The sequence below is a fragment of the Papaver somniferum genome, unplaced genomic scaffold (assembly GCF_003573695.1).
Source record: "Papaver somniferum cultivar HN1 unplaced genomic scaffold, ASM357369v1 unplaced-scaffold_6, whole genome shotgun sequence".
NCBI lineage: Eukaryota > Viridiplantae > Streptophyta > Magnoliopsida > Ranunculales > Papaveraceae > Papaver > Papaver somniferum.
In genome coordinates, this window is record NW_020648748.1 from 2,107,353 (window position 1) to 2,131,870 (window position 24,518).

The following is a 24,518-nucleotide window of genomic DNA, read 5'->3' on the forward strand; positions in this document are numbered from 1 at the left end:
TGGTTGGTGAAGAGCCAAAGCTTCAGCTTGTTCTGAAGATGCCATGAAGTTCCCTGCATCCTTTCACAAAATTGAACCAAGGTTCAGACCATTGCAGTTGTGGTTTGATATGCCTAATTGAGTGGTGACGAAGAGATTAGAAATTTCCGAGATGCGAGCCCGGCCCAGTCCACTTCTCTTAGGAAAGGCACCTCGCACGATTCATGCCTAATTCCGGAGTTGAATTCAGTTGCATCATTAGCCACTTATGTTGCAAGTTAGCATATAGATTGCGGATGAAGATTTATGGCAGGCATACACAAGTATCTATTGTCATATGGAGTACAATTGGGTCTGACTTTTTAATCTGCATGGATTTTATTTCGCTAGTGAACTAGGAGGTTTTACTTGTGGCAAGATTTCAAATCCCCTAATTACAGTACTTTTGCAAGTGTGCCCTTTCAAGATCTCCCCATGGTCATTTAGCATCCTTCCTGATTGCAAAACCATTGTTGTCAATATGTCGAGGCTGAGGGTAAGCTCATGCTTCAAAATGTTTATAGAATTTTGCAGTGTATGACTGTATGTTGAACCATCTGGTAAACATTCTACACTAAACTGAACCTAAGGAAAATTTTGAACAGACCGGCACTTGGCCTAAACATGAAGATGGCCTAAATGGGTTTTCAGTTTAAAGCTATACTTCACCCAAGAAATTGATTACCCCTCGATGGAGTTTTTCATTGTCTAGGCGAGCGAGTTGACAGTTTCTCTAAACGTATTAAACAGTTTTTTTTTCCTCAACCAAAGATTTTACACTTACCCATGTTTGTTTGGATCTTGACTTATGATCTGAATTTGACTCTGTATATGACTTGGCATGAGACACATGTTCGATTAAGTGTTTATTTATTTTTGATGTTTGACTTGCTCTTACCCTGATTGTTGAATCGGAAATCATTTTATACTCGCTCAACTCAATTTATTTTTTCTGAAAAAAAAACAAGAAGAAAAATATTAGTCAAACATATTCCTATCTATATGTCAAACACCAAAATTTGCCATTTTACACCCGTAATGGGCAATTTTGAATATACCACTTAGACACACACGATGGATTTTCCAGCGTTAGAGACTCCATCACCCGCTGGTCATCCAATCGCTCGAGGGTCCTACGGACGCCAACCCTAGTCTTTCCATCGCTCGCTTCTTAAAACATCAACAAGTTGTTTTTCTTCCAACGGTTAGGAATTCCCCCTCCTATAGATACTCAAGTTCAAACTCATTTTAACTCACACCAGAATTTCTAAATCTCTATAAAATTTCTCAATTCCACGCATCTTTCATATTTTTCAGTACTCTTCCGATTCTTCAAAGAGCATGGCTGAAAATATGGACATGACTGAGTTCATAGGAAACCAACATGCTACCTAAAATGTCACTGCTTCACTGTAATCCATAAGTGTGTTGATTTTGCAAGCGGGTAGAAACATGAGGATGGTGAAACCATGATGGATGAACATTGAACAAAGATGTCGGGTGGAGTGGCGCCGCGTCAACGGAAAAGACTTCCAATATGGAAGTTGCTTTGAGATTTTAAAAGCGTTGCCCAAATATAATCCAATGTATATGTTTTAATTTCCTAAATGTCAACTTAAGTACTTTTAACATTTGTCTTACTTTATTAGTTAAAATTTAAATGTAACTTCAATTAATATGTAAGACTGAATTAAAAATAAGTTAAATATGTATCGAATTTTCGAAATCATCAAACTTTGAATTAATCACTAATAGTCATTTTACAAGACATAAAATTAGAAAATATTAATTTAAAATATGGACTTTAAAAATAAAAATTCGGGACGACAATGTTCTTCAGCTTGTTTATCTTCTCATTTCACATAATCTCCAATCGCTGCGCTTATGAACAAGTTTTCTTTGTTATCTTCTTCTTTGGCTTCAAATTTGTTTTGCCTTGAAATTTTCTTTTCCTTTTCTTAATTAGCCGCAGGTTTGAATTGGTTAATATCCAAAAATTTAAGACTTATTTGCTTTTTACCTAATGCTTTATAACTATCACATTTCTTCTTAACAACACCTTTAAGCACTACTCCACAAAAATCAAGTTGTGTTTGGAATTCTGCTATTTGAGAAATTTCAAAATAATTTAGATTGAAAAAGAGACAAATATAGAATATTTTGGTGTAAAAATTTTGTTTGAAAATTACATATTTATAAGCGAGAAAGAGCAAGCCGTTAGCACTAGTCATTAGAGCGAGCCATATTAACACTATATCAAACGATAAAGTCTTTATCGCTGGCGCTATTGACAATGTCACTCGCTAAGGGAAATTCCTATGGTTATGTACAAATCCAAAAAAAAATTAGCCATGTGGATGGCCAAACAGGATTCTCCACTATGGGAACAGAAGTGGGCGGTTGATCATCAAGCGCCAGGACTAGGGACACTCGCTTGCGTGTGTAGGTTACACGCGGCGTGTTAACGTTAGACGCCGAGTTGATAGCAAAAACGCTGGCGTGCATGACACAAACTTTGGCGTTGGTCACACAAACGCGGGTGTGAGAAACAAAATCGCCAACGGTTAATTATCCAACATCCATATTTTCAAGGCAATAATTTTCAAATCTATAAATTCCTTCAACCCAATTCATTTTCAGTCAAACCACTACTTTTTCCTTCTTCTAAAACTCTTCTAAACCAAATTTTTTTGATACAATATGAGCAACTTAATAAGAAAAACGATCAATTTTGTAAAGAAGAGAAGAGATCGAAGAAATGAACCGGTACCGCGACTTGCCACAGGTGTAGATTATTCTCAAAATTGGGAAACAGAGTTTGCTTCGCCGAGTGTCGTTGCTGCTCTATCATTAGTACAAGGTCATGTGTCGGGGCATCAAGATCGGTCTGGGGGTTATTATAGAATGAAAGGTGGATTTTCAGACTTAAAGGTTGTTTATGAAGGTATACCCCTCAAGTCCGAGAAAGGGTTGACAGATATTCCTGCCGTGCACTTTATAGTGTGAAGCCTAGAAGACACAACTACAGAATTACGACAATATTGATAGAAAGGTGGTGGCCGACGACGCATACGTTCCATTTTATGGATTTTGAAATTGGTAAGCTTGTTCAGCTTAACTTAAATTTTATTTTTTAAATAATTATTAAATAATCAAAAGAATTAATTATAGTTGATATTATTCTTGTGATAGGAATTACGCACCTTCGTTTCTATTTCATTTGTGGGATCCCAAGTGTAGTGGGAGATCCGACACTATACAACCAAGATGAATGGATACCAAATAGTAAGTGGCCGTCGCTTCTTCCCTCGTTTATAGAAGCAGATATACGTGAAGATCATAAAGAATTGAAATGAGGTGGGATACTATGTTCAGTGGAAGCTTTTCCTTACCTAATGCAGAAACCAGAAAATGTAGATGACTTTCCTGAACTCGAAAAGGTGTTTATCTTATGGGTACTGGGTCAGACGTTCTTTCCAAACTCAACTTTTGTTGCTCGAGTTGGTTGGCTTTAAGCGTTAGAAGATCTTGACAAAGTACCAGATTATGACTGGGGCTCTGTAATTTTAGCAGAAATGTACTGTGGGATGGATCAAGCGTCTATCGGTATAGTTAATTTCACTGGTTTCTGGGGTATTATAGAGGTGAATATAAAAATTTATTATTTTTAAATTTAAATAATTTTTATGAACAAATGTAGATTAAGTCAAAACACTAAAATTATGAAGTAATTTGCAGTATTGGTGGTATACCTACTTCCGTTGGTAAACCAATCCTTAAATACAATACCCATATATTTCTAATCTTGGGAATGTACGTCTCGACCAACTTGGCGACGGACACTGGCAGCAACGTCTCGGGTTCCAGTTTTTTCCAGAGGTTTCAACAGATGACTCGGAGCCACAAAAACGTTGTTTACCCTTACATTTATTTTCCTGAGTATGGTGGCACGAGTGGAAAAAAAGTTTTTTAAGTATGATTGGGCTTTATAAAAACGACTTCCAAGGGTAAACTTTATCAGTTGGGCTTCCTACGAAAGACGTTTCTATAGAAAAATCACGAAAAAGTGAATCGAGTTTCTGAGGAAGTCGTAATATTAGAGGGTAATATAGTTAAGACTGCGTGCGAGAATAGTTTCTGTAATTTCTATATTTCTCTCGTTTCTATCGACCTTACTTATCTCTCCCTTCCCCCCTCTCTTCCTTATCTCTTTACATAGAAAAAATTGATCACCCGCTTCTCTCTGAGTTCTCTTTTCTTGCAATACTGCTTACCAACAATCACCACCATCCATTCCCATGTTTTCTTCTCTAGATTACTCACTCACACGCTTTCACCAAGGTTTTATGTAATCTCCTATTATCATTTACTAAGTCTTAGGTCTGTTTTTTAGTTCAATATTTGATCAAAATCATAACACGTTCTTAGCCTTTTCCGATTGGATCAAATACCAGTAAAAACCCTAAATCGGATTGAAGAAAACCCTTAGAGAATTCTGAGATTTTCATCTCTAATGAACATATTTGGGGTTTTCTTTCATTTTCCGTTAGGGTTTGTGTTATTAAGGGTGCATATCTAAATGATTTCATCTCTAGGGATTATTCGACATTTAAAATTTCTTGCCGTTGAATTGAATTTTGGGGGTTTTCTTTTATTCAGTTGGGGTTTCGTTAAATCTCGAATTTTGGGGTTTTTTCTTTTATTCAGTTGGGGTTTTGTTAAATCTAGAATCCTTAACTGAGATTCAACTCTAATGATTATTGAACGGTTAATTATTCTAGTTATCTGAGTAAGATTTGTTTTGTTTTGAAAATTTGTCCGTGTTGTTTCAATTTCTCTATTTCCTTATAGTGACTTAAAGTATTTTTTTCCTGGATCCGGTAGTCATGAAATTTTGTCATGAAGATTCTGTCTAGAAACTTGTTAATTTTAATATCATGCTAAATTTGGAAATAACTCTGGCTTTGTTTTGTCAATTGGTGTCACATATCTACTTGCTGATTTAATTTGGCTTGTGTTTCTTTCTAGTTAGTTGCTGGATTGTGGGTTTAATCACCATGGGAGCTTGGTGTCATTTCTTGACCCTGTTCCAGGTAAGAAAATATGCTAATTTTTTGTATTAAATTCACCTCCAACTTAGGGTACTCCTCCTAATATACATCTGTGCTGCAATTCTTCCCCTGATTTTGCTTGTCAAATTCACTTTCACTAATATTGAATATTGATCGATGATGTTTATGCTCATTTGCAGTATCACGTAGCCTAGATGTATATAGTAATGAAAATGCAACAATAAAAGTTTGTCAAATAGCGAAGGAGTGGAGGTGTTAGAAAACAGATCTTTCAATCGACAACCTAACTACTTCAGTATATGTTGATGATGTTTATTCGACTATGGCCTTGATTATGTTTGATTTTCTTTGGTTATGCCTTGTTTGTGTGTGCCAGTAGTTGTGCTTTTCTTGGATCTTTTGAAGTTTGGATTGCTTAATACACTAAGCTTGAATCTCATGAAGTTAGGATTACACTCATTCATGGATAGAAGAGGAGGGATGAAAGGATTTACCATATTTGGTGAAAATGAAGCTCATCTTATAAAAGTAATTGCTATTTGCTTAAGATTTACACCTTTTTGGAGATATGTATGTTACTGACTATTCTTTTTCATAAACTCTGAATGTTGTGGTTGTTTTAGTGGTGATGTTGCAGCAATTGAATATGCTCAATTAGATCTTGAATTCGGTTCATATATCATAAAAGGTATGCAGACATTTTTATTCCCTACGATTTGAAATTTTAAAATTAGGGATGCTACTTCCTTTGGCCACATTAAGGTGTATGATCATTTTTTGTTGTTTTAATTTCAGTTTGTAAGGATATCTAATAGCTAATAATGGCTTCTTGTTCTTATCTAAAGGTAGTTTTAGTTTCAATTTATATTGAAATGAGCAACTTTCAAAGTATCATTTCTTATTATGTTTACTTACCTTAGAAACCTGGTTATCTCTCTAGTTTTATTGTTAACTCGTCTTGGTGCTTCCGTAGTTGAAGTCATAAGGAAGGTACCTGCAGAAAGTTTTTGAACCTCGAAAGAACATTAAAGCTGAGTCTCCTTTATCCATCTATTTTCTTATAGTTGATCTAATCATTTATCTACAAAATTTTATAGGCTGTAAACCTGAACTAATGGTGTTTCATGTTGTTGCAGTGAGAGATATAAGTACATTGTTGCTTGAGTGTGCTAGTCTTAAAAGTGTGCATGCTTTTGGTGGTGGGAGAAATTCAGAGCCAGGTACCTAATATCTCCTTGACGGGTTGTAAAATGCTTCCGACTTTTTCTTTGATGTGTTCCATCCTTAATAGTGGATGGAGTCAATGGTTATTCCCACATGCACTTGGATCGTATATTTATATTATCTTATATAGGACTACTCAAGATGCATTACCTCTGGCCAAATAGATTTCTTATGGATGGATTCGAAAAATAATGACATGTTACTAATTTGAAGCAACTTGTTCACATTCAATTGAATACGACAAGTCAATTTGGATTAGTGGAACACCTTAGTCTTGGAGTTCTTTCATGCACATAATGTTTGTTTGAAGTATCTCTGTCAACTTGTGTTTAACTGAATCAGGACTTATAACTATGTTTTACTTCTTGTCTGTATTATTTTTAAATACTTCAAATTCAAACAATAACTATCATTGTTTATTCGCAGGAAGTTACAGGGAAAGATTAAGCTGCTGGTGATGATGATTGTCCGATGCAAATAAAATTGGTTGTACTTAGTTTCAGCTTGAGCATGTTATAGTTCATAGTCTAATGTTAAATGTAGATTGTTGGTAAGGTCTGCAATCCTGTTTGTTTAATTTCTGATTGAAAACTTAGTTCTCTCTACTAAGTACGCCATCTCTCTAGATTGTGGGTATTGTTAGTGGCGATGATGGTGAGTCCACTTTGGAATAACTCTGATATGCATTGTTGTTTGAGTCATGTCGATAATCTTGAAGGATTAACAACTTTGATATATATTGATGCATATAAATGTATTGGGTAGCTAGGTTAATTCCTAAGGATGACAATCAAAGGGAGTAAACATTAATGATATCGCATATTTGGCTTTGTTCATTGTGGGTTGTTTGACTTCAGTTGGAACTTTATTATGACATTTGTACTTTTAGTCTTGTAGTATTGATGTGGAGTTCATGTTTAGATGCAAGGATTCATCCAGAAAGTTTGTCATCTGTATCTGGACATGCCTGCAGATACATGAGCATTTATGTTGGCTTAAACTCTTGTTGAGTATTAATATGATCGTTTAATCGTTATTGTTATCCCTATCTTGACATATGATAGAAATTTGGGTAAAACTTATGACATATGATAGCATTAGAAAGCTATACTTTAGTTGTATTAAGTTACTGATTCACAGAATTGAGAGACGACGCCTTTCCTTGCCTCAACAGATTCCTAAGTGCCAAACTAATTGTGATGCCATGCTTACAGTATTAGAACTTTACTTGTTTGTGTAGTCCATTTGTTGTCCCCGTATGATAATGTTAAATGCTTCTATTTGTGGGTAATGCTCTTTCTTTTCTATTCATTTACTTTTTTTATTTCATTAATGCGTTGTGCTCAATCTAATATCTGTAATTTGACGGCCAACTGAAAGATGATTGCTTGTCTGCTGCACAATTGTTGTATGCCCTTTTACCCAGACAATGATTTTGATGTCCCGCGAAACAATTAGTCATGATGGCCTCTCCTCTGTGTTGGATCTCACAGTTCCTTTATTTATCCTGCTTGCAGTTGAACTTGCAACTGTAAGCAGTTGATTTTTCTCATTGAACTTGCAACCTGTTTTCGGTACCTGCTTACAGTTTATGGTAGCTTTCATTTCTCATGTGTCTTTAGTAAACTAAGGCATAGATGGTGAACTCTAAACGAAGGCATAGATGGTGAACTCTTGCCTTCAATTTGAAGCCTTTTGGTAGTTAAGATTGTAATAGAAATACAAATATTAGCATTTGAAGTTGTCAGATTTTAAACTTATGTATTTTCTTTAGCACATCTCAATACAAATTCATTTTTAAAGTCATTATCAATTTAATTTTTTGATTCATACAGTTTTGAAGTAAATATTAATTTTATTGTGATTCAGATTTTATTTATAGACTGAGCTGAATCAGCGTTTGATTCAGCTGAATCAGTTCCATTTTTTTTTTTGTAAAATACGTTCAACAGAAAGGTATGCTTCTATTAGTAGATAATAATTGACTGTTCAAAGTAGTCGTTTTCGAAAAGATTACAGGAATCCCAGGCGCAGTTGTTTTGGGAAATAAGACTACAGATTTCGGGCTCTCAGCCACAGTCCTTTTTAGTGATTGTAAGGCTTTTTCTGGCAGACTTTTTTTTTATTTTATTTTCCACTAGTGTGGTAATGATGGAGAACGTATTCTTGATTATTCTCTCCGTAGAGTTGTTTTTTACACTTCATTTTGGATAAAGGGGTTTGGTATCTGGGAGAAAGACTACAGTACCAAATACAAGGTATATATGCAATTGCAATTAACCCGCCACCAAAAATGCAAACCTATTAGGTCATATTTTGATCGGCTGAGAAGAATCAATTGGGAGAGGTATGAACTAAATACAAAGAGGAATATTGGTGAAGCGCAGTATGTCACCTGGTACAGGTCGATTGCGAGGCCTGTAATGGGACACAAAACATGCGCATTTATGTGTTTGATTTCCCAGGATTATCACGCCTGAATCATGATGCAAATATCGTTCCTAGCCAGCCACCTCCAAATGAGCCATGCTTTATGACTTACCCCACACGGGTGCAAGTTCTTCATCATCTTCGTCAAATATGCCCAAAATTCGTTGGAAGATGCCAACTATTACTTCACAAGGTGATTCAACCACGATCCCCATTGTTTCCCAAGATATGGAACGTTATTATCCTTACTACAATGTGACCCCCAGTTACGAAGAGTTGACGAGCCAACTGAACGATATGTATTGGCTGAATCGGCAAATGGAGGCTATAAACTTGGGTGTATGTCGGAAATGGCACGAGGACACAACGTTTGGATTGAGTCCAACTGTAAATGATGATGGGCCTTCACCGTCTACCGATTCCACTAGGAGAAACAAATCATTGCACGATAGTGATAATACAGTGATGGGAGAGACACAAGTACGTACGACAAAGTTCTTCACTACAAGTACGACATAGTCTTCACTACAAACTGTGCCTATATCTCAACCCCATGTAATTCAGCTAGATCCTAGGAGGATTTCATAATCATTCTCGCCCTACAACCCAAATAATTACTACACTGTTACAACACTACCACAACAACAACAACAACAACAAACATCTTATATGTTTGGAGGACCGAGTGCTTTCCAACCGAGTGTTTTCCGATCGCCTAATTTTGCTCAACCAGTTTTTAACCCCTATGGAAATTTATTTAATATGTTGGCAGTTGGGGATATCCCAGGTCTTGGATAATTCTTAACTCCAGCAGATAACAATGAGGGAGTTAGCGATGAGCGACATTAGAGAGATTGTATTGTAATTCTAGTTTTAAAAGTACGACGGTTTGACTTAAATGAAGTTACATATGTTTAAAATTAAGCGTTTTTGCATTAGCGTCACTGAATTACATATGTTTAAAATTAAGCATTTTATATTAGCTTGACTGGTGAGAAGTACTGGGTGGAACAACAATTATAAAGAAGGGGTTAATATTGTGCAAAACCCTAAGGATTTCGGAAACAATATCGAAACGAAAAGCCACATTATTCCGTCTTCGCCATTCAGCCAAAGATCTTCGTACCATCTCATCATCAGTTTGACCTTTCAGTCTATATCGATTGAACTGCATAGTTGAAGCAACAAACGCATTTACTTCTTTCTTAATTATACCAAAATTAATTTTCCATTTCGCATATAACACGATGACTCGGATTACGGGTGTCACTGCAAAACCCGTCGTGAATAACCGCCCAGAAATTCACCCATGGATAGTTTGCTGAAGCAAGCTGAGTAAATAAAAAAACATAGTTTCTGCAAATGGATTCATCTCCTTCTTCAGTATACGGAGCTCGCCGAACTAACAAGGGTCGAGACATTTTCTTTTGAAAAATTTGTTGAATTCAAGAATTGAAGAGTAAACAAGACTAGATGTGTGAATTTGGAGTTGAAATGGGGAGCATTTATAGAACTCAAAATTCTAAGCGTTGGATGACAAGGATTTTCAGCCGTCAAGATTTAGCCGTTGGAGATTTTCAATCAAACGCTGGAGGGTTCTGTACAGACGCTGGCGTTTGAAGGAAACACGAATAACTTTTGCTAAAACGCCAGCGTTTTTGGCTCACACGCTAGCGGTTGAGGCACGATTTCCCGGCCTTCTATCGAGCGCGCGCCTGTTTTTCCATCTCACTCAACAAACTAACAAATTTGTTCATCCGTTTTTCATATTTATAGTGGGATCAAAATGAAAAAATCTTTGATTTGTTGAGTCCATAAAAACTGCTCTAAGAATTCCAAGGTCGAACTCTTTTACCATAATAGCACAACTAATATGTCATGTCACCTAGTATATCAAGTAGAATTATTTTGATATTGTGTATAAGAATATGCTTTAGACTCGGGATTTACACCTCAATAAAAAAAGAAAAGAAAAAGGGAAAAAACACCTGGCATTTTTAGGGGCCAGCCAAAAGAATTTAGGGGCCATTGATTTATACCCATATAAGGACACTAGCTAAGGGACACCTTATAGGAATATTAAGTTACATTTATGCCCTTCAAGAAAAAATAAAAACCAAAATCTGATTTCAACTCTTCTCCGATTCATCGTCGTCGCGAATCGTAAATATTGGAATTTTAGTAAGAAATAAAGAGATTGTTGCTGAAAGTGACGAAGAACACGAAGAACGCGACGAACGCAAAGCCGCAGATGTAGTAGGTGGTGGCGAATCTGATAACCAAACACTCCGACAACTTCAAATGCCCCCAATTAGATAAGATTCTATCATTTTTTGGGTTTATGTCACATTAATTCGACGAATCCAAAAAAAAAAAATTTCTAGGGTTTTCTGTTTTTTTCCAGATTCGGGAGATATGCATGATTTTTAACTCCCGAATGTAGTCGTGTTCTTCATTTCTCAAGAACATCGACAACATTCGGAAGATAGAATTATAGATTAACTTCCGAATATTATTGGTCATATTTTCCTGTGAACAAAATGGATATAATCGGTAGATTAAAGAAATTTTTCACTTCCGAATATATTGATGTAGAGACACAATAATTGGAAATGCACTAACTACCGAATATATATATTTTGAAAAGTTCTCAAAAGTGTTATTTAGGCAAAATCCCATTTTGGAGCCAATATATATTCGGAAGAGAATATAATATTCTATTCTTCCGATTGTAAAATCTTGAAACTGAAATAGCTTTGGGACCATATATCATTCGGTAGAAAATATTATTGATGTCTTCCGATTAGCCAACACACATTCGGAAGTTTATGCAAATGCAATATCTTTCGATTATTACAAGTTCAAAACCAATGGCAACTATGGCTCTAGATGGCCAAAGACCGTTTTAGAAGGTTAGCCAATAAACATTCGGAGATTTTTGCAAATGATGTATCTTCTGAATACTACAAGTGTAAAACTAGAAAGTTTTAGTTTTTTTCGAAATTTCTGATTTTTGGGCCATCGTATACTCGGGAGTTTATGTACAATACATATCTTCCGAATGTGACAGGCTCAAAACTAACCATGCCATGGCTCTAGGTAGTTCCAAAAGCCGTTATAGAAGGTTTGCCAACACACATTCGAAGATTTTTACAAATGATATATCTTCCGAATACTACAAGTGCAAAACTAGAAAGTTTTATGATTTTCGAAATTTCTGATTTTTGGGCCATCGTATATTCGGGAGTTTATGTATATTACATATCTTCCGAGTGTGACAAGTTCAAAACCAACCATGTCATGGCTCTAGGTGGTTCCAAAGGACGTTATAGAAGGTTAGCCAACACACCTTCGGAGATTTATTCAAATGATGTATTTTCCGAATACTACAAGTGCAAAACTAGAACATTTTAGGTTTTTCGAAATTTCTGATTTTTGGGCCATCGTATATTCAGGAGTTTATGCATACTACATATCTTCCGATTGTGACAGGTTCAAAAGCAACATGCCATGGCTCTAGGTGGTTCCAAAGGCTGTTATAGAAGGTTTGCCAACACACATTCAGAGATTTTTCAAATGATATATTGTCCGAATACTACAAGTGCAAAATTAGAAAATTTTAGGTTTTTCAAAATTTCTGATTTTTGGGTCATCGTATATTCGGGAATTTATGTATACCACATATCTTCCGAATGTGACAGGTTCAAAACCAACCATGCCATGACTCTAGGTGGTTCCAAAGGACGTTATAGAAGGTTAGCCAACACACCTTCGGAGATTTATTCAAATGATGCATTTTCCGAATACTACAAGTGCAAAACTAGAACATTTTAGGTTTTTCGAAATTTCTGATTTTTGGGCCATCGTATATTCGGGAGTTTATGCATACTACATATCTTCTGATTGTGACAGGTTCAAAAGCAACATGCCATGGCTCTAGGTGGTTCCAAAGGCTGTTATAGAAGGTTTGCCAACACACATTCAGAGATTTTTCAAATGATATATTGTCCGAATACTACAAGTGCAAAACTAGAAAATTTTAGGTTTTTCAAAATTTCTGATTTTTGGGTCATCGTATATTCGGGAGTTTATGTATACCACATATCTTCCGAATGTGACAGGTTCAAAACCAACCATGCCATGACTCTAGGTGGTTCCAAAGGCCGTTATAGAAGGTTAGCCAACACACATTCGGAGAGTTTTTCAAATGATATATCTTCCGAATACTACAAGTGCAAAATCATTCTAATACTGCAACGACTACAATCGGGAATCTGGGTAATTTTTTTTTTCTACCGAATGCATTCGGGAGATAAAAATGTTACTTTATCGTCCGAATATGTAAGGGTAATTATGCCATTACGAATTACGCGAGATAAGGTACGACTGCATTTTACATTTGGGTGACCTTTTTTATTTTATTGTTGACCCCTAAATCCTTTTGAATGGCCCTAAAAATGCGAGGAAAAAAAATGAAAAATTAAACAATGGTTGATTAGAGTGTGCCAACAGAGGCCTGCGCCATCAACCGCGTCCATGAGTGGAGCGGGCCATTCTGTATGCAAAAACCCACCCAGATGTCTTTATAACATTCTGAAAAAATCTCCCAGAAACCCCTACTTTTTTCTATCTCACTCTTTAGAAGACTCGAACCTGAATCTAAAGAAGAAGAAGGAGAAGCATCGATAATGTGAAGCATTTCAGATGAGATCCACCTCGAAATTCTTCAAAGTGTGTTCGCAATTCCTGGTATCAACTCATTTCTGACCCTAATAATTTTGTCAAGATGCACCGAAATCTTACTATCTAACTTCGATTTTGGTCGGTTGGGAAATGTAATCGGCGATTCATCGAATAAATTTCATTGGTATGGTGTCAAAATTGATAAATGTTTCGAAAAAGATGCTCAGTTTATGTGGAATCAACATAATGAATTCTTTGATCTTTGGAATCTTGAACATTAACGAATACAAGGAATTTCCCAAATTACCAAATAAACCCTTTGATCCGAATGGATTTTCATATGCTTTTGTTTATGATTACTAGTCTGGAGATTACAAGTTGATACGATTGTATGACGGTTCTGATGGTCTTATAGTTGATGTCTGTACGATAGGATGGGGCCAAATTCATGGAGAGACACTCATGTCATCCCTTATGAGAGCAGGAAGAGTCTGGAGTTCTCGTTAATGGAATTTATCATTGGGAAGTTATTCTATTGTTGTAAGAGTTTCTTTAACAAATGAGAACCTTGTATTTGGAGTTGGTCGTTTATTCCATTGAAGAAGAAGCAGTAGAGGAAGAAGATCAATTGTTTGTCGTTCTGTAACATGAGGTGGTCCTATCTACTTTTACGCGGTCTCTTGTTAGTCCAGTAACCAGACTTGGTAGTTTCGAAGCGATGATAGTTGAGCGACTGCAGGTTTGTTCATGTTCATAATCTCTTTCTCTAATTATTTTTGGCAGCTTAATTCATTTAAGATGATTGGATACCCTTTAAAATGTTGCACCAAGTTGTCTTTCAGAATCACCAGGAAAAAGAAGTCTAATTGCTGATACATGAATTGTAATTTAGTTCTCTTAGAATTGCATATTCCATATTGCTTATTGTGTACGATCGCAGAGCTAAGAGCAGAATCATGTCTGCAATTGTTCCAACACTGCTGTGCAACTATTAGTATTTAGTTCTCTTAGGCCTATTCCATATTGCTTTTTGTGTGCGATTGAGAGCTAAAAGCAGAATCATGTGCAGATTTGTTTCACGAATGCTGTCTGAGTGTTAGTATTTCGTATTTAGATGAATTAGTTCAACTCATAATAGAGTAGTAGGCGAAGAGAAAAAGTGAGGCAACTCAATTGAAATGTAAAAGAATGTGTTGCTTCCTCTTAGTGAATGAAATTTCTAATACTCTTATCATATTCATACTCCATAATTAAAAGGAAAATTTGATTTTGTTATTGCAGCTTGTTGGGAGTTTAACCTTATATAACCAGAAGAGCATTGTGGGGTTAGCCTAGATTAAGCTAATTATAGAATGAAGGACTGATAAGAGGAAACCAACGGGAACATAAGCAAAAGGCTGGAAAGACAACCCGGAAAGGTAATATCTTATGCACTTCATTACCACCTTTGCCGTGTTGAGGTCTGCAATTTTCAGTGAAAAAAGTAAGAACCTTAGAAAGCAAAAAACGTCCTTCTATTGTAATAAGGCTCAACTTTAAGAATATTAAACGTCACAAAGAAGCCTAGCCAAATGTTAGCATATTAAGAAGTTTCCATACAAGGGTGTGTGAGTTCCAGAATCTTACAGATGTTTCTTGAACCTCACTTTCCTTGAGTTCCAAAATCTTCTGGATGTTTCTGGAACCCCACTTTCCTTAATCTGATCTACTTTCCTTTACTTGATCTTCCAGAAACTTCTGGAACAAACTAGAGAAGTCCATTCCTGTATATATAAACAACAGCCTACCTCTCTTTCTCCTCACAAATTTATTCTTATTTAAAAGATAAGAAGCTTCACAAAATTCTCATAACGAAGTTCTGCAAATTTCTCTTCAAGCAATTCTTTTTTCTAAGCAATTTTTTCTTTGGTGAGATATTATAGTATTGAAGGAGAATGGCAGGAAACGGCAAAGGACCCGCCATTGGTATTTATTTGGGTACACCGTATTCGTGTGTAGGAGTATGGCAGCATGATCGTGTTGAGATCATTGCTAATGATCAGGGAAACAGAACAACTCCTTCTTATGTTGCTTTTACTGACACTGAACGGTTGATTGGTGATGCTGCTAAGAATCAGGTTGCCATGAACCCTGTCAACACCGTCTTTGGTAAGATTTTTTTTTTTTTTTTTTTCTAATGTTTCTTTGATTGAATTGTTGATTTTTGTTAATTTTTGATTTGGGATTTGGTGTCTGATTCGGTTAAAGTGTTGATCTGGGGGTTTGGTGTCTGACTCGATTTGAGTCATGTAGGTGTAGGTCTGCTTTCAGAAATTTTGCAGGAGTTAGCTTTTAAGCTGATAGTTTGAATAATGTCCGTGTTTGTGTGCTTTGGATATGATTTATCTAGCTCGCCTTGTCCGAGTTGATTTACCATAATGTAGACTTTACTAGTGCCTAATTTCTCTATCTTTGTACACAGACTTAGACCTATCCAGTTGGTTTGATTTGAAGGAAACATAGTCTTTTCCCTTAAACCAAATTTATTCATCTCTAAGTCTGATTCAGTTGAGTCAGATTGAGTTGAATGATCCAGCAGAAAAGAGTTTGCCAACTTCTGATTGTTAATGCTTATATTGAATTATTCTTGTTTATGAGTTATTGTGAATGTTTGTAATGAATGTTTCTTGTTTGTGACATTAGATGCAAAGCGGTTGATTGGAAGAAAGGTTTCTGATCCATCAGTTCAGGCTGATATGAAGCTATGGGCCTTACAAGGTTACAGCTGGACTAGGTGAAAAACCCGTGATTACTGTGACTTACAAAGGCGAAGAGAAGCAATTTTCAGCTGAAGAAATATCATCTATGGTTCTCATCAAGATGCGCGAGATTGCAGAGGCTTACCTTGGTTCTTCTATAAAGAATGCGGTTGTCACCGTCCCTGCGTACTTCAATGATTTGCAGCGTCAAGCTACAAAGGATGCTGGTATGATTGCTGGTCTTAATGTGCTACGCATAATCAATGAGCCAACTGCTGCTGCAATTGCTTATGGTCTTGATAAGGAAGCATCCAGTACCAGGGAGAAGAATGTTCTAATTTTCGATCTTGGTGGTGGTACATTTGATGTTTCGTTATTGACCATTGAAGAGGGTATTTTCGAAGTGAAGGCTACTGCTGGAGATACTCATCTTGGAGGAGAAGATTTTGATAATAGGATGGTGAATCACTTTGTGCAAGAGTTTAAGAGGAAGAATAAGAAGGATATCAGTGGAAATCCTAGGGCTTTAAGAAGGTTGAGGACAGCCTGTGAGAGGGCCAAGAGGACTCTTTCTTCCACTGCCCAGACTACAATTGAAATTGATTCTCTCTGTGAGGGTGTTGATTTCTACACATCTATTACTCGTGCCAGATTTGAAGAGATGAACATGGATTTGTTCAGAAAGTGTATGGAGCCAGTCGAGAAGTGCTTGAAGAGATCATCTCGGATTCCTAAAGTGCAGCAATTGTTGCAGGAATTCTTTAGCGGGAAAGAACTCTGCAAGAGCATTAATCCCGATGAAGCTGTGGCTTACGGAGCTGCTGTCCAGGCTGCCATTTTGACTGGTGAAGGTAATGAGAACTTGTCTTCATTGTTGCTGTTGGATGTCGCTCCTCTCTCCCTTGGACTCGAGACAGCTGGAGGGGTTATGACTACTTTGATTGCAAGAAACACCACCATTCCCACCAAGGAGCAAGTTTTCTCTACCTACTCCGACAACCAACCTGGAGTGCTGATTCAGGTCTTTGAAGGGGAGAGGGCAAGAACCAGGGATAACAACTTGCTTGGTAAATTTGAGCTTTCTGGAATTCCACCTGCGCCTCGTGGTGTCCCTCAGATCACTGTCTGCTTCGACATTGACGCAAATGGTATTCTTAATGTATCTGCTGAGGATAAGACTACAGGGAAGAAGAACAAAATCACAATTACAAATGATAAAGGAAGGTTGTCCAAGGAGGAGATTGAGAAGATGGTGCAGGAGGCAGAGAGGTACAAGACAGAGGATGAAGAACACAAGAAGAAAATCGAGTCGAAGAATGGTTTGGAGAATTATGCTTACAATATGAGGAATACCATCAAGGATGAGAAGATTGCTGGGAAATTGGATCCAGCTGACAAGAAGAAGATTGAGGATGCCATTGAAGCTGCTATCCAGTGGCTCGACTCCAACCAGCTTGCAGAGGCTGATGAATTTGATGACAAGATGAAAGATCTGGAGAGTCTGTGCAACCCAATCATCGCCAAGATGTATCAAGGTGGTGCTGGTCCTGACATGGGTGGTTTTGGTGGCATGGATGAGGATGGTCCTTCAATGGGTGGTGCTGGTAGCACTGGTGCAGGACCTAAGATTGAGGAAGTTGATTAAGTGGAACAACTTGGAGGAGGCATCTGACTGCCTGAGGGGCTGAAGTTGGAGGGATACATTTTGTTCAGTTCTTCAGTTTTTATTTTTGAAGTTTTGTTTTTCTTTACCAAAATGATGGTACCATCTGGCTATTAGTTGAAGTTTAGATACTTAATTGAAATATTTCAATTCAAGTTTTTTAATTTTTTTTTTCAATTTTTGATATCTCTTTATGCAACTTAGAGAATAAGGAGAGCCTAGTGGATGTACCTGTTCAGAGCCAACTTATGCAACATATTAGTTCCGCTGGAAGTAGCAGCGCTCTCGAGACCTTGAATAGATTAGTTTATGCAAGATTCTGTTGATACATGGACCACTAATATATAACTAGTTTCCCTTCACTGTCACCACGACGAAACCAGCTAGCTAAGAATCAATGTAATATATACTGTCAGGTAGTTGCATATGGCATCTCGTTGACCAAAACAGAAGAGCTTGTCTGTTCAATCTTACCATCCATCAGGATGAGCTTAGGAAGTTCATCGGTAGTAGTCGTGCCTTTGGTTCACGAATTGGTCAAAGAAAACATCACTGAAATCCCCAATCGATACATTCGTACTACTAGTTGTCTTGATCATGAATATCATCACAGTGATGGCGCTTCTAAGTACGACATACCTGTTATCGACGTAGACGGGGGCTTACTCTCTGGAGAATCAGTATTGGCAGATTCTGAACTACACAAACTTCATTCTGTTTGCCAACACTGGGGCTTTTTCCAGGTACCAACTTTGATTTTATTTTTTGATGGATCTATGTAAAAGAACTAGTAACATATGCATGATTTTTTTTCTCAGATTAATTAACTTTTTCTTCCTTTTGATCTAGGTGGTGAACCATGGAATTAGCTCTATACTGATTGACCAATTAAAATCGGAAATACACAACTTGTTTCAACTTCCATTAGAGGAGAAAACCAAGATATGGCGTGAAGCAGGAGAAATGGAGGGATTTGGGCAAAAGTTTGTTGTTTCAGATGAGCAGAAGCTTGACTGGTCAGACACATTCTCCATAACAGCTCAACCAATTAAAATGAGAAAGCCTCAAATATTTGCTGGGATGCCATTACTACTAAGGTACGTATGGATCTACAAATACCATTCCTATTTGTATAGTCTAATGTGATCTACGTTTGTCATATGCAGGGAGGCTTTGGAAGCTTACTCTTTGGGATTAAAAAATCTGACGATGATTCTACTAGGGAAAATGGCTGAGGCTCTAAAGATGGATTCTGATGAGATAGAAGAGTTATTCAATGATTGTACCCAGAGAATGAGAATGAATTACTATCCTCCTTGTCCCAAGGCAAAGCAGGTCATAGGTTTATCACCACACTCAGATGCTGCTGCTTTGAGTATCGTCCTTCAGCTCAACCAAACTGAAGGCCTTGAGATTCGTAAAGATGGAAAATGGGTTCCTGTAAAACCCATCCCTGGAGCACTTATAGTCAATCTCGGAGACATGATTGAGGTATATATTTAACAAAATATTGCTTATTTAACCTGACAAGATATGAAATTATGGCGTAATTTAAATATCTGAAAGAGCTTGCTAGGTAATTAATAGTAGTTTGGCTGCAGATTCTGAGCAATGGTGCATATCCAAGTATTGAGCACAGAGTAATGGTGAATCCAACAAAAGAGAGGCTTTCAATTGCCACATTCCATTCAACCAATCCAGGTTCTGAGTTCGGCCCTGCACCTTGCTTGATTGATCCACCACATAAACCAGCACTATTCCGAAGAGAGACTGAGAAGAAATACTATGAAAATTTCTTTGCTAAAACACTTAATGGAAAGACCACTAACCTCGATTTCATGAGGATTAATACTGAAAATGGTAACCGGTCCAGTTGATTGTTATCATGGTATTGCTAGTTTGGTATCTGGTTGTAATTTGTTTGGCTATTTTAAGTTCGGATTTTTATGTTTGATCCGTGAATAAAAAATTCCAAAAATGTGCATATGTACATCTATTTTCCCTTGTAGACTTGTAGAACTATCAAACTTGCAAATTGAAACAAATTGAAAATGAGTTGAGTTCTTCATTACGTATGGATACTACTACCGGTGATGGTCACAATTAGAGGTGTAAAACGTGTCGGCCCAGCAAAGCCCAGCCCACGAAATCACGTGCTTTAGCCAGCTGTGTGCAGTGCCGGAGATTAAGACGTGCCATGCTAGAAGTCGTGCTGTGCTGTGCCAAAAAAATAAATGTATTGTGTCGTGCTGGGCATTTATTTTATGTTTTTTCAAAATAAATATATTCCAAATATTTAGGTATTGTATATGTTGTTATGAAAATAAGTCAACATAACGATAATAAAATGTGAATAATTGTCTTGAATAAAGATTCTTTTGTGAAATATACACAAAATTTGATGTATTGCGCTATGTTATGTAGTATTTTATACATATTATGATGTGCTTTCTTAACGTGATGTGCTGCGCCGTTCCACTTGCTTATCCGTGCTGCGTGCTTTGCTCGGATATTGTGTTGATTAGTTTAACCCATCTCATCCCATAAAACTAACATGCTGGGTTAAATCACGTGTTGGACTGGGCTGTGCTCAAATTTTAACATGTTGTGCTGGGCTGTGCTCAAATTTTAATATTCCTTTCTCAGCAGGAGCAGCGTTGTTTCCAGAGACCACGACACGATCTTCTTTTAGACGATGTTTATTAAGACGTCTATTTTGTTCTTGAGTGTTCGAGGAACTCATTGAACTGACTTTCATGGTAACATACACAAGGTAGGTACGAAAACCGATTGTTTAGTCATACGAATGTCAATTACACCTTTAAGAATTAAATCTAAGGTGTGTTGAAGTTGAACCAAGGAGTTTTTCTTCAACCTAGAGGTTCCATTTCGTTTAACAGAACTCTTTGTCTCACAGACAAGACATACTTTCTGATCATCAGAATGATTAGATAGTACAGTCTTAATATCATCGTTAGAAGATTTATTCCCTCCATTTGATGTGCAACATCCTTGAGTGATGGTGACTTCAGGCACATCCGTTTTACTAGAAGGGACTTCCGTTTTTACTTCTGAGCATGAACCATCTTTAGTTGTGTCAGAAGTACTTGGCATATTAGATTGCTTTGATCATCCTTGAATAGAGATCTTACTCAGGTGATGTTCAATTTCCAAGGTATCTATTCTAAGGCTAGCTTCACGAGACGTACACGAAGAATGAACTTCAGTATTACCTTTGGATTTGCAATCTCTTATTACACCAAGTAGAACATTGACATGGTGCTTCACCCGATTGAATCTATCAGCTTGGATTCTAACAATATTTAGAATCAATTCACTCTCTTCAGCCTAATCCCGTTCATTAATGGAGAGGCTCACATTTGAAGGGTAATCAGAAGTACACATGTCAGTGTTAGTCTGTCTCGTCAGTACCGAAGGTTGATAAGCACGTATGTGCTACATTTTATACCCATATTTATATTAGTTGGGACTCGATATTTTGACTGTTAACACTATTTTAGTGCTTTTGTAGAGAGTACAGGTGAATTCGATCATCGACCAAAAATGGCTAAATGAGAAGCTAACCGGGCGTTTACGACAAAAATGACCAACACCTTACGACACCAAAAGAGACAAGGCTGAATTACTGGTGGCTGGCCTGGTATTTCTATATATCAGCAGCAAGGCCCAAAGTGTGATTCGATGGAGCAAAGGGTTATTCTTGTTTGCCAGGCACGTGAGTCAGATTCGTTGGACGTGGTGAAATCTATACCACACATCTCAGTGGTATGTCTAAGGCATCAAACACATGAGAATAACATTTTCTCTTCTGAATCAAAACAAGAGAAATTCTCTAGCTGCTGTGATCGGAGAATGAAGGGGAAAGGTGTTGGCTGAACTGGTTTGTGGTGGTCGTTTGGCTCAGTCTGATCGATAAGCAGCTGCAGTTCGAAGAAGGAGCTGCTGTTCCTGTCATCGCAGCGAAACAAAGAGCCGGCAGTTGGTGTTACTTGGAAGAAGGACAGGAAGAGAACTGATGCCATGATTTGAGCAGTCAACATGTAGTAGACGTTGAATCATTGATTGATCATAGTTTCATGATCAATGATGCATGGCTCGCTGTGATGAGAAGAGATCTAAGAATAAAGCCATTGATGGAAGTGATGGTTGTAGAAGAAGAAGTCTGCGTACTGCGTTGGAAGAAACAGAACAATAGAGATAGGAAGCTGTTTTTGTGGTCGTAGCTGGCAGTAATGATGATTACGGGTATACGAGTCTGTAACTGAGTGGTGATTGATCTGGGGGATGGTCTGGCTGCTTGTGTTGTAGACAAGCTCGAGTAAACAGAGTCAAGGACGATGATGAGAGTTAGCACGGGTTAAAGGGATCTCATGAGGGAATTTGTCTTTGATCGAAGTTCAGGGTTTGCCTGAGATGCTCTTAGTTGGATGGTGGTACGGTAATGCTGTTGCTGTGCGAAGAAGAGCTCGAGATGGAGAGGTGAGAGTTGTTGTTGCGATGGCTAAACGAAGAAGCCAAGACGTGATTGTCCGAGACTGTTCGACTGGCAGCAAACAAAACATGGAGACAAAGTTATGCCGGAAGCTCAACAACAACGAACTAAAGCTGGAAATCATGGCTGCAAGAGTACATGAACAGAAATTAGTTGTTGGTCGGGTTTTGGAGCTTGGTAATGGACCTGAACGGATGGGACTAGGCAGATTTGCTAGGTCTAATTTTTAGACTCCCGCATCATGAATAAAAAGAAAAAACAGACAGAGAACAGAGGGGAGGCCGGTTTTGAGAAGGAAGGAAGGGAGGCTGCTGCTGCTGTTGCGGCTTCACAGCCGTTTACGGTTTGAAGTTTTGTTTCAATTCCGTTTTTCGATTAGCTATTTATTTTATTTGATATTTGTTTATGGCTTTTGAGAAAGCCATGGCTAACTAGATCCATATTAGGGTTTAGGTAGAAACCAATTCAATTGTGTACTCCCTACGATGATATTTTTAATAATGATTTGATTGATTAGTATTTTCACTTCATATAGCTTGGTGTATAATTGTTCATGTGATTATTTTGATTATTTATGCTTTTCAATTGATATGGCGTGCTTGGGTTAAATTCTTTGACGTGATATGTTTTAGGATTGATAAATAATGCTTTAGAATCACTACCGATGAAGCGAAGGAATTTACAGCGGAGAAACAATATTTTGGAATTTAACATACTATCTTCCGAGACATGAAATCAATTTCAATATTTGTCTTGAGTAATATATAAAAATTAGTAGAGTTCACACAATTTAATTGGTGGAAACCGAAAACCCTGATAACCCGTTTTCATTTTGTTTATTGTTAAAATTATTATTATTTCATTTTGTTCTGAATTTCTCAAAATCTTTCAAACATCATCTTGTTGATTACTTAGTTTTTGGTATTAGTTGGTAGAGTATTTCACACTCCTTGTGGGAACGACCTGTACTTGCCATTGTCTACTAGTTAGACGTTGTGCACTTGCAGTATTTTATTGTAGGTTTCCCAACCTACCAAAGGTTCATCTATATTCGAGATTATAGAACCCTTCTCTTAGTAGAGTTAGACGAGATAGAACTTTTATTTCATGTAAATCTTTTATCAGAGATAGTACTCTTGTCCATTGAGCCAGATCACTACAAACACAGACTTTTGAGGTCTTGAACGTGTTTGCCTACTCTAATACCAATTGAAAAAGCGGGGTCTAACAACACCACCCAATATTTCTCTTAGGAATCTGTATGGACTAACTCCGAAATATTTTCTAGAGAATCAACTAGACAGTCAGACTCAATCTAGGTAAAAGTTCCTCAAGGAGTTAATATCTCTCTCTTGTTTTGATTTACTCGAGCTAATAGAAATCAGCGAGTCTTTAATCAAACACAAGGAATAAGTTGGATGGTACCAAAGACCAATATCCAAGGATTAATCAATGATAATCAACAACCAAAGGTTGGATTACGCTAATTGATGATCTAACGCACAACCTGTATTATTTCAATTATAAAGATAAAACAATATAATGCGGAAAATGAAATAATACAGACAACAGAAATTTTGTTAACGAGGAAACCGCAAATGTTGAAAAACCCCGGGACCTAGTCCAGATTGAGCACACACTGTATTAAGCCGCTACAGACACTAGCCTACTCCAAGCTAACTTCGGACTGGACTGTAGCTGAACCCCAATCGGTCTCCCACTGATCCAAGGTACAGTTGTACTCCATATGCCTTTGATCCCAGCAGGATACTGCGCACTTGATTCCCTTATCTGATCTCACTCACAACTAAGAGTTGCTACGACCCAAAGTAGCAGGCTTTGACAATAAACAAATCTGTCTCCCACACACAAGTCTATCAAAGGATCAATCTGTCTCCCACCGAAAAAACCTAAAGTTTTTGTTCCATATTTTGATAATAATCAAGGTGAACAAGAACCAATTGATAATCCGGTCTTATATTCCCGAAGAACAGCCTAGATAAATCAATCACCTCACAACAATCTTAATCGTATGGTAGCGAAACAAGATGTTGCGGAATCACAAACAATGAGATGAAGATGTTTGTGACTACTTTTTATATCTTGCCTATCAAAGATATTAATCTCAATCCAAACAATCTGATTGTACTCGTACGATAGAAGATGCCAGATCAGAT

The 24,518-nt window shown here is 37.2% G+C and overlaps 1 protein-coding gene and 1 pseudogene across 1 annotated transcript; both read left to right on the forward strand.

The window, feature by feature from the left end:
- The first annotated feature begins 13,375 nt into the window (after positions 1-13,375).
- Positions 13,376-18,005, forward strand: LOC113343524 (annotated as a pseudogene).
- A 234-nt stretch (positions 18,006-18,239) lies between these two features.
- Positions 18,240-19,899, forward strand: LOC113343525 (protein SRG1-like). The gene is made up of 4 exons (XM_026587679.1): positions 18,240-18,571; positions 18,678-18,925; positions 18,995-19,319; positions 19,430-19,899. Exons 1-4 carry the CDS (start codon positions 18,314-18,316, stop codon positions 19,703-19,705), a joined length of 1,107 nt encoding a protein of 368 aa, XP_026443464.1. The 5' UTR covers positions 18,240-18,313; the 3' UTR covers positions 19,706-19,899.
- Positions 19,900-24,518: the final 4,619 nt, after the last annotated feature.

Coding starts and splice junctions, on each gene's coding strand:
- LOC113343525 (XM_026587679.1), top strand. CDS start 18,314: ATGAGCTTAGGAAGTTCATCGGTAGTAGTCGTGCCTTTGGTTCACGAA. Junction 18,572..18,677: donor AACACTGGGGCTTTTTCCAG/GTACCAACTTTG, acceptor CTTTTGATCTAG/GTGGTGAACCATGGAATTAG. Junction 18,926..18,994: donor GGGATGCCATTACTACTAAG/GTACGTATGGAT, acceptor TGTCATATGCAG/GGAGGCTTTGGAAGCTTACT.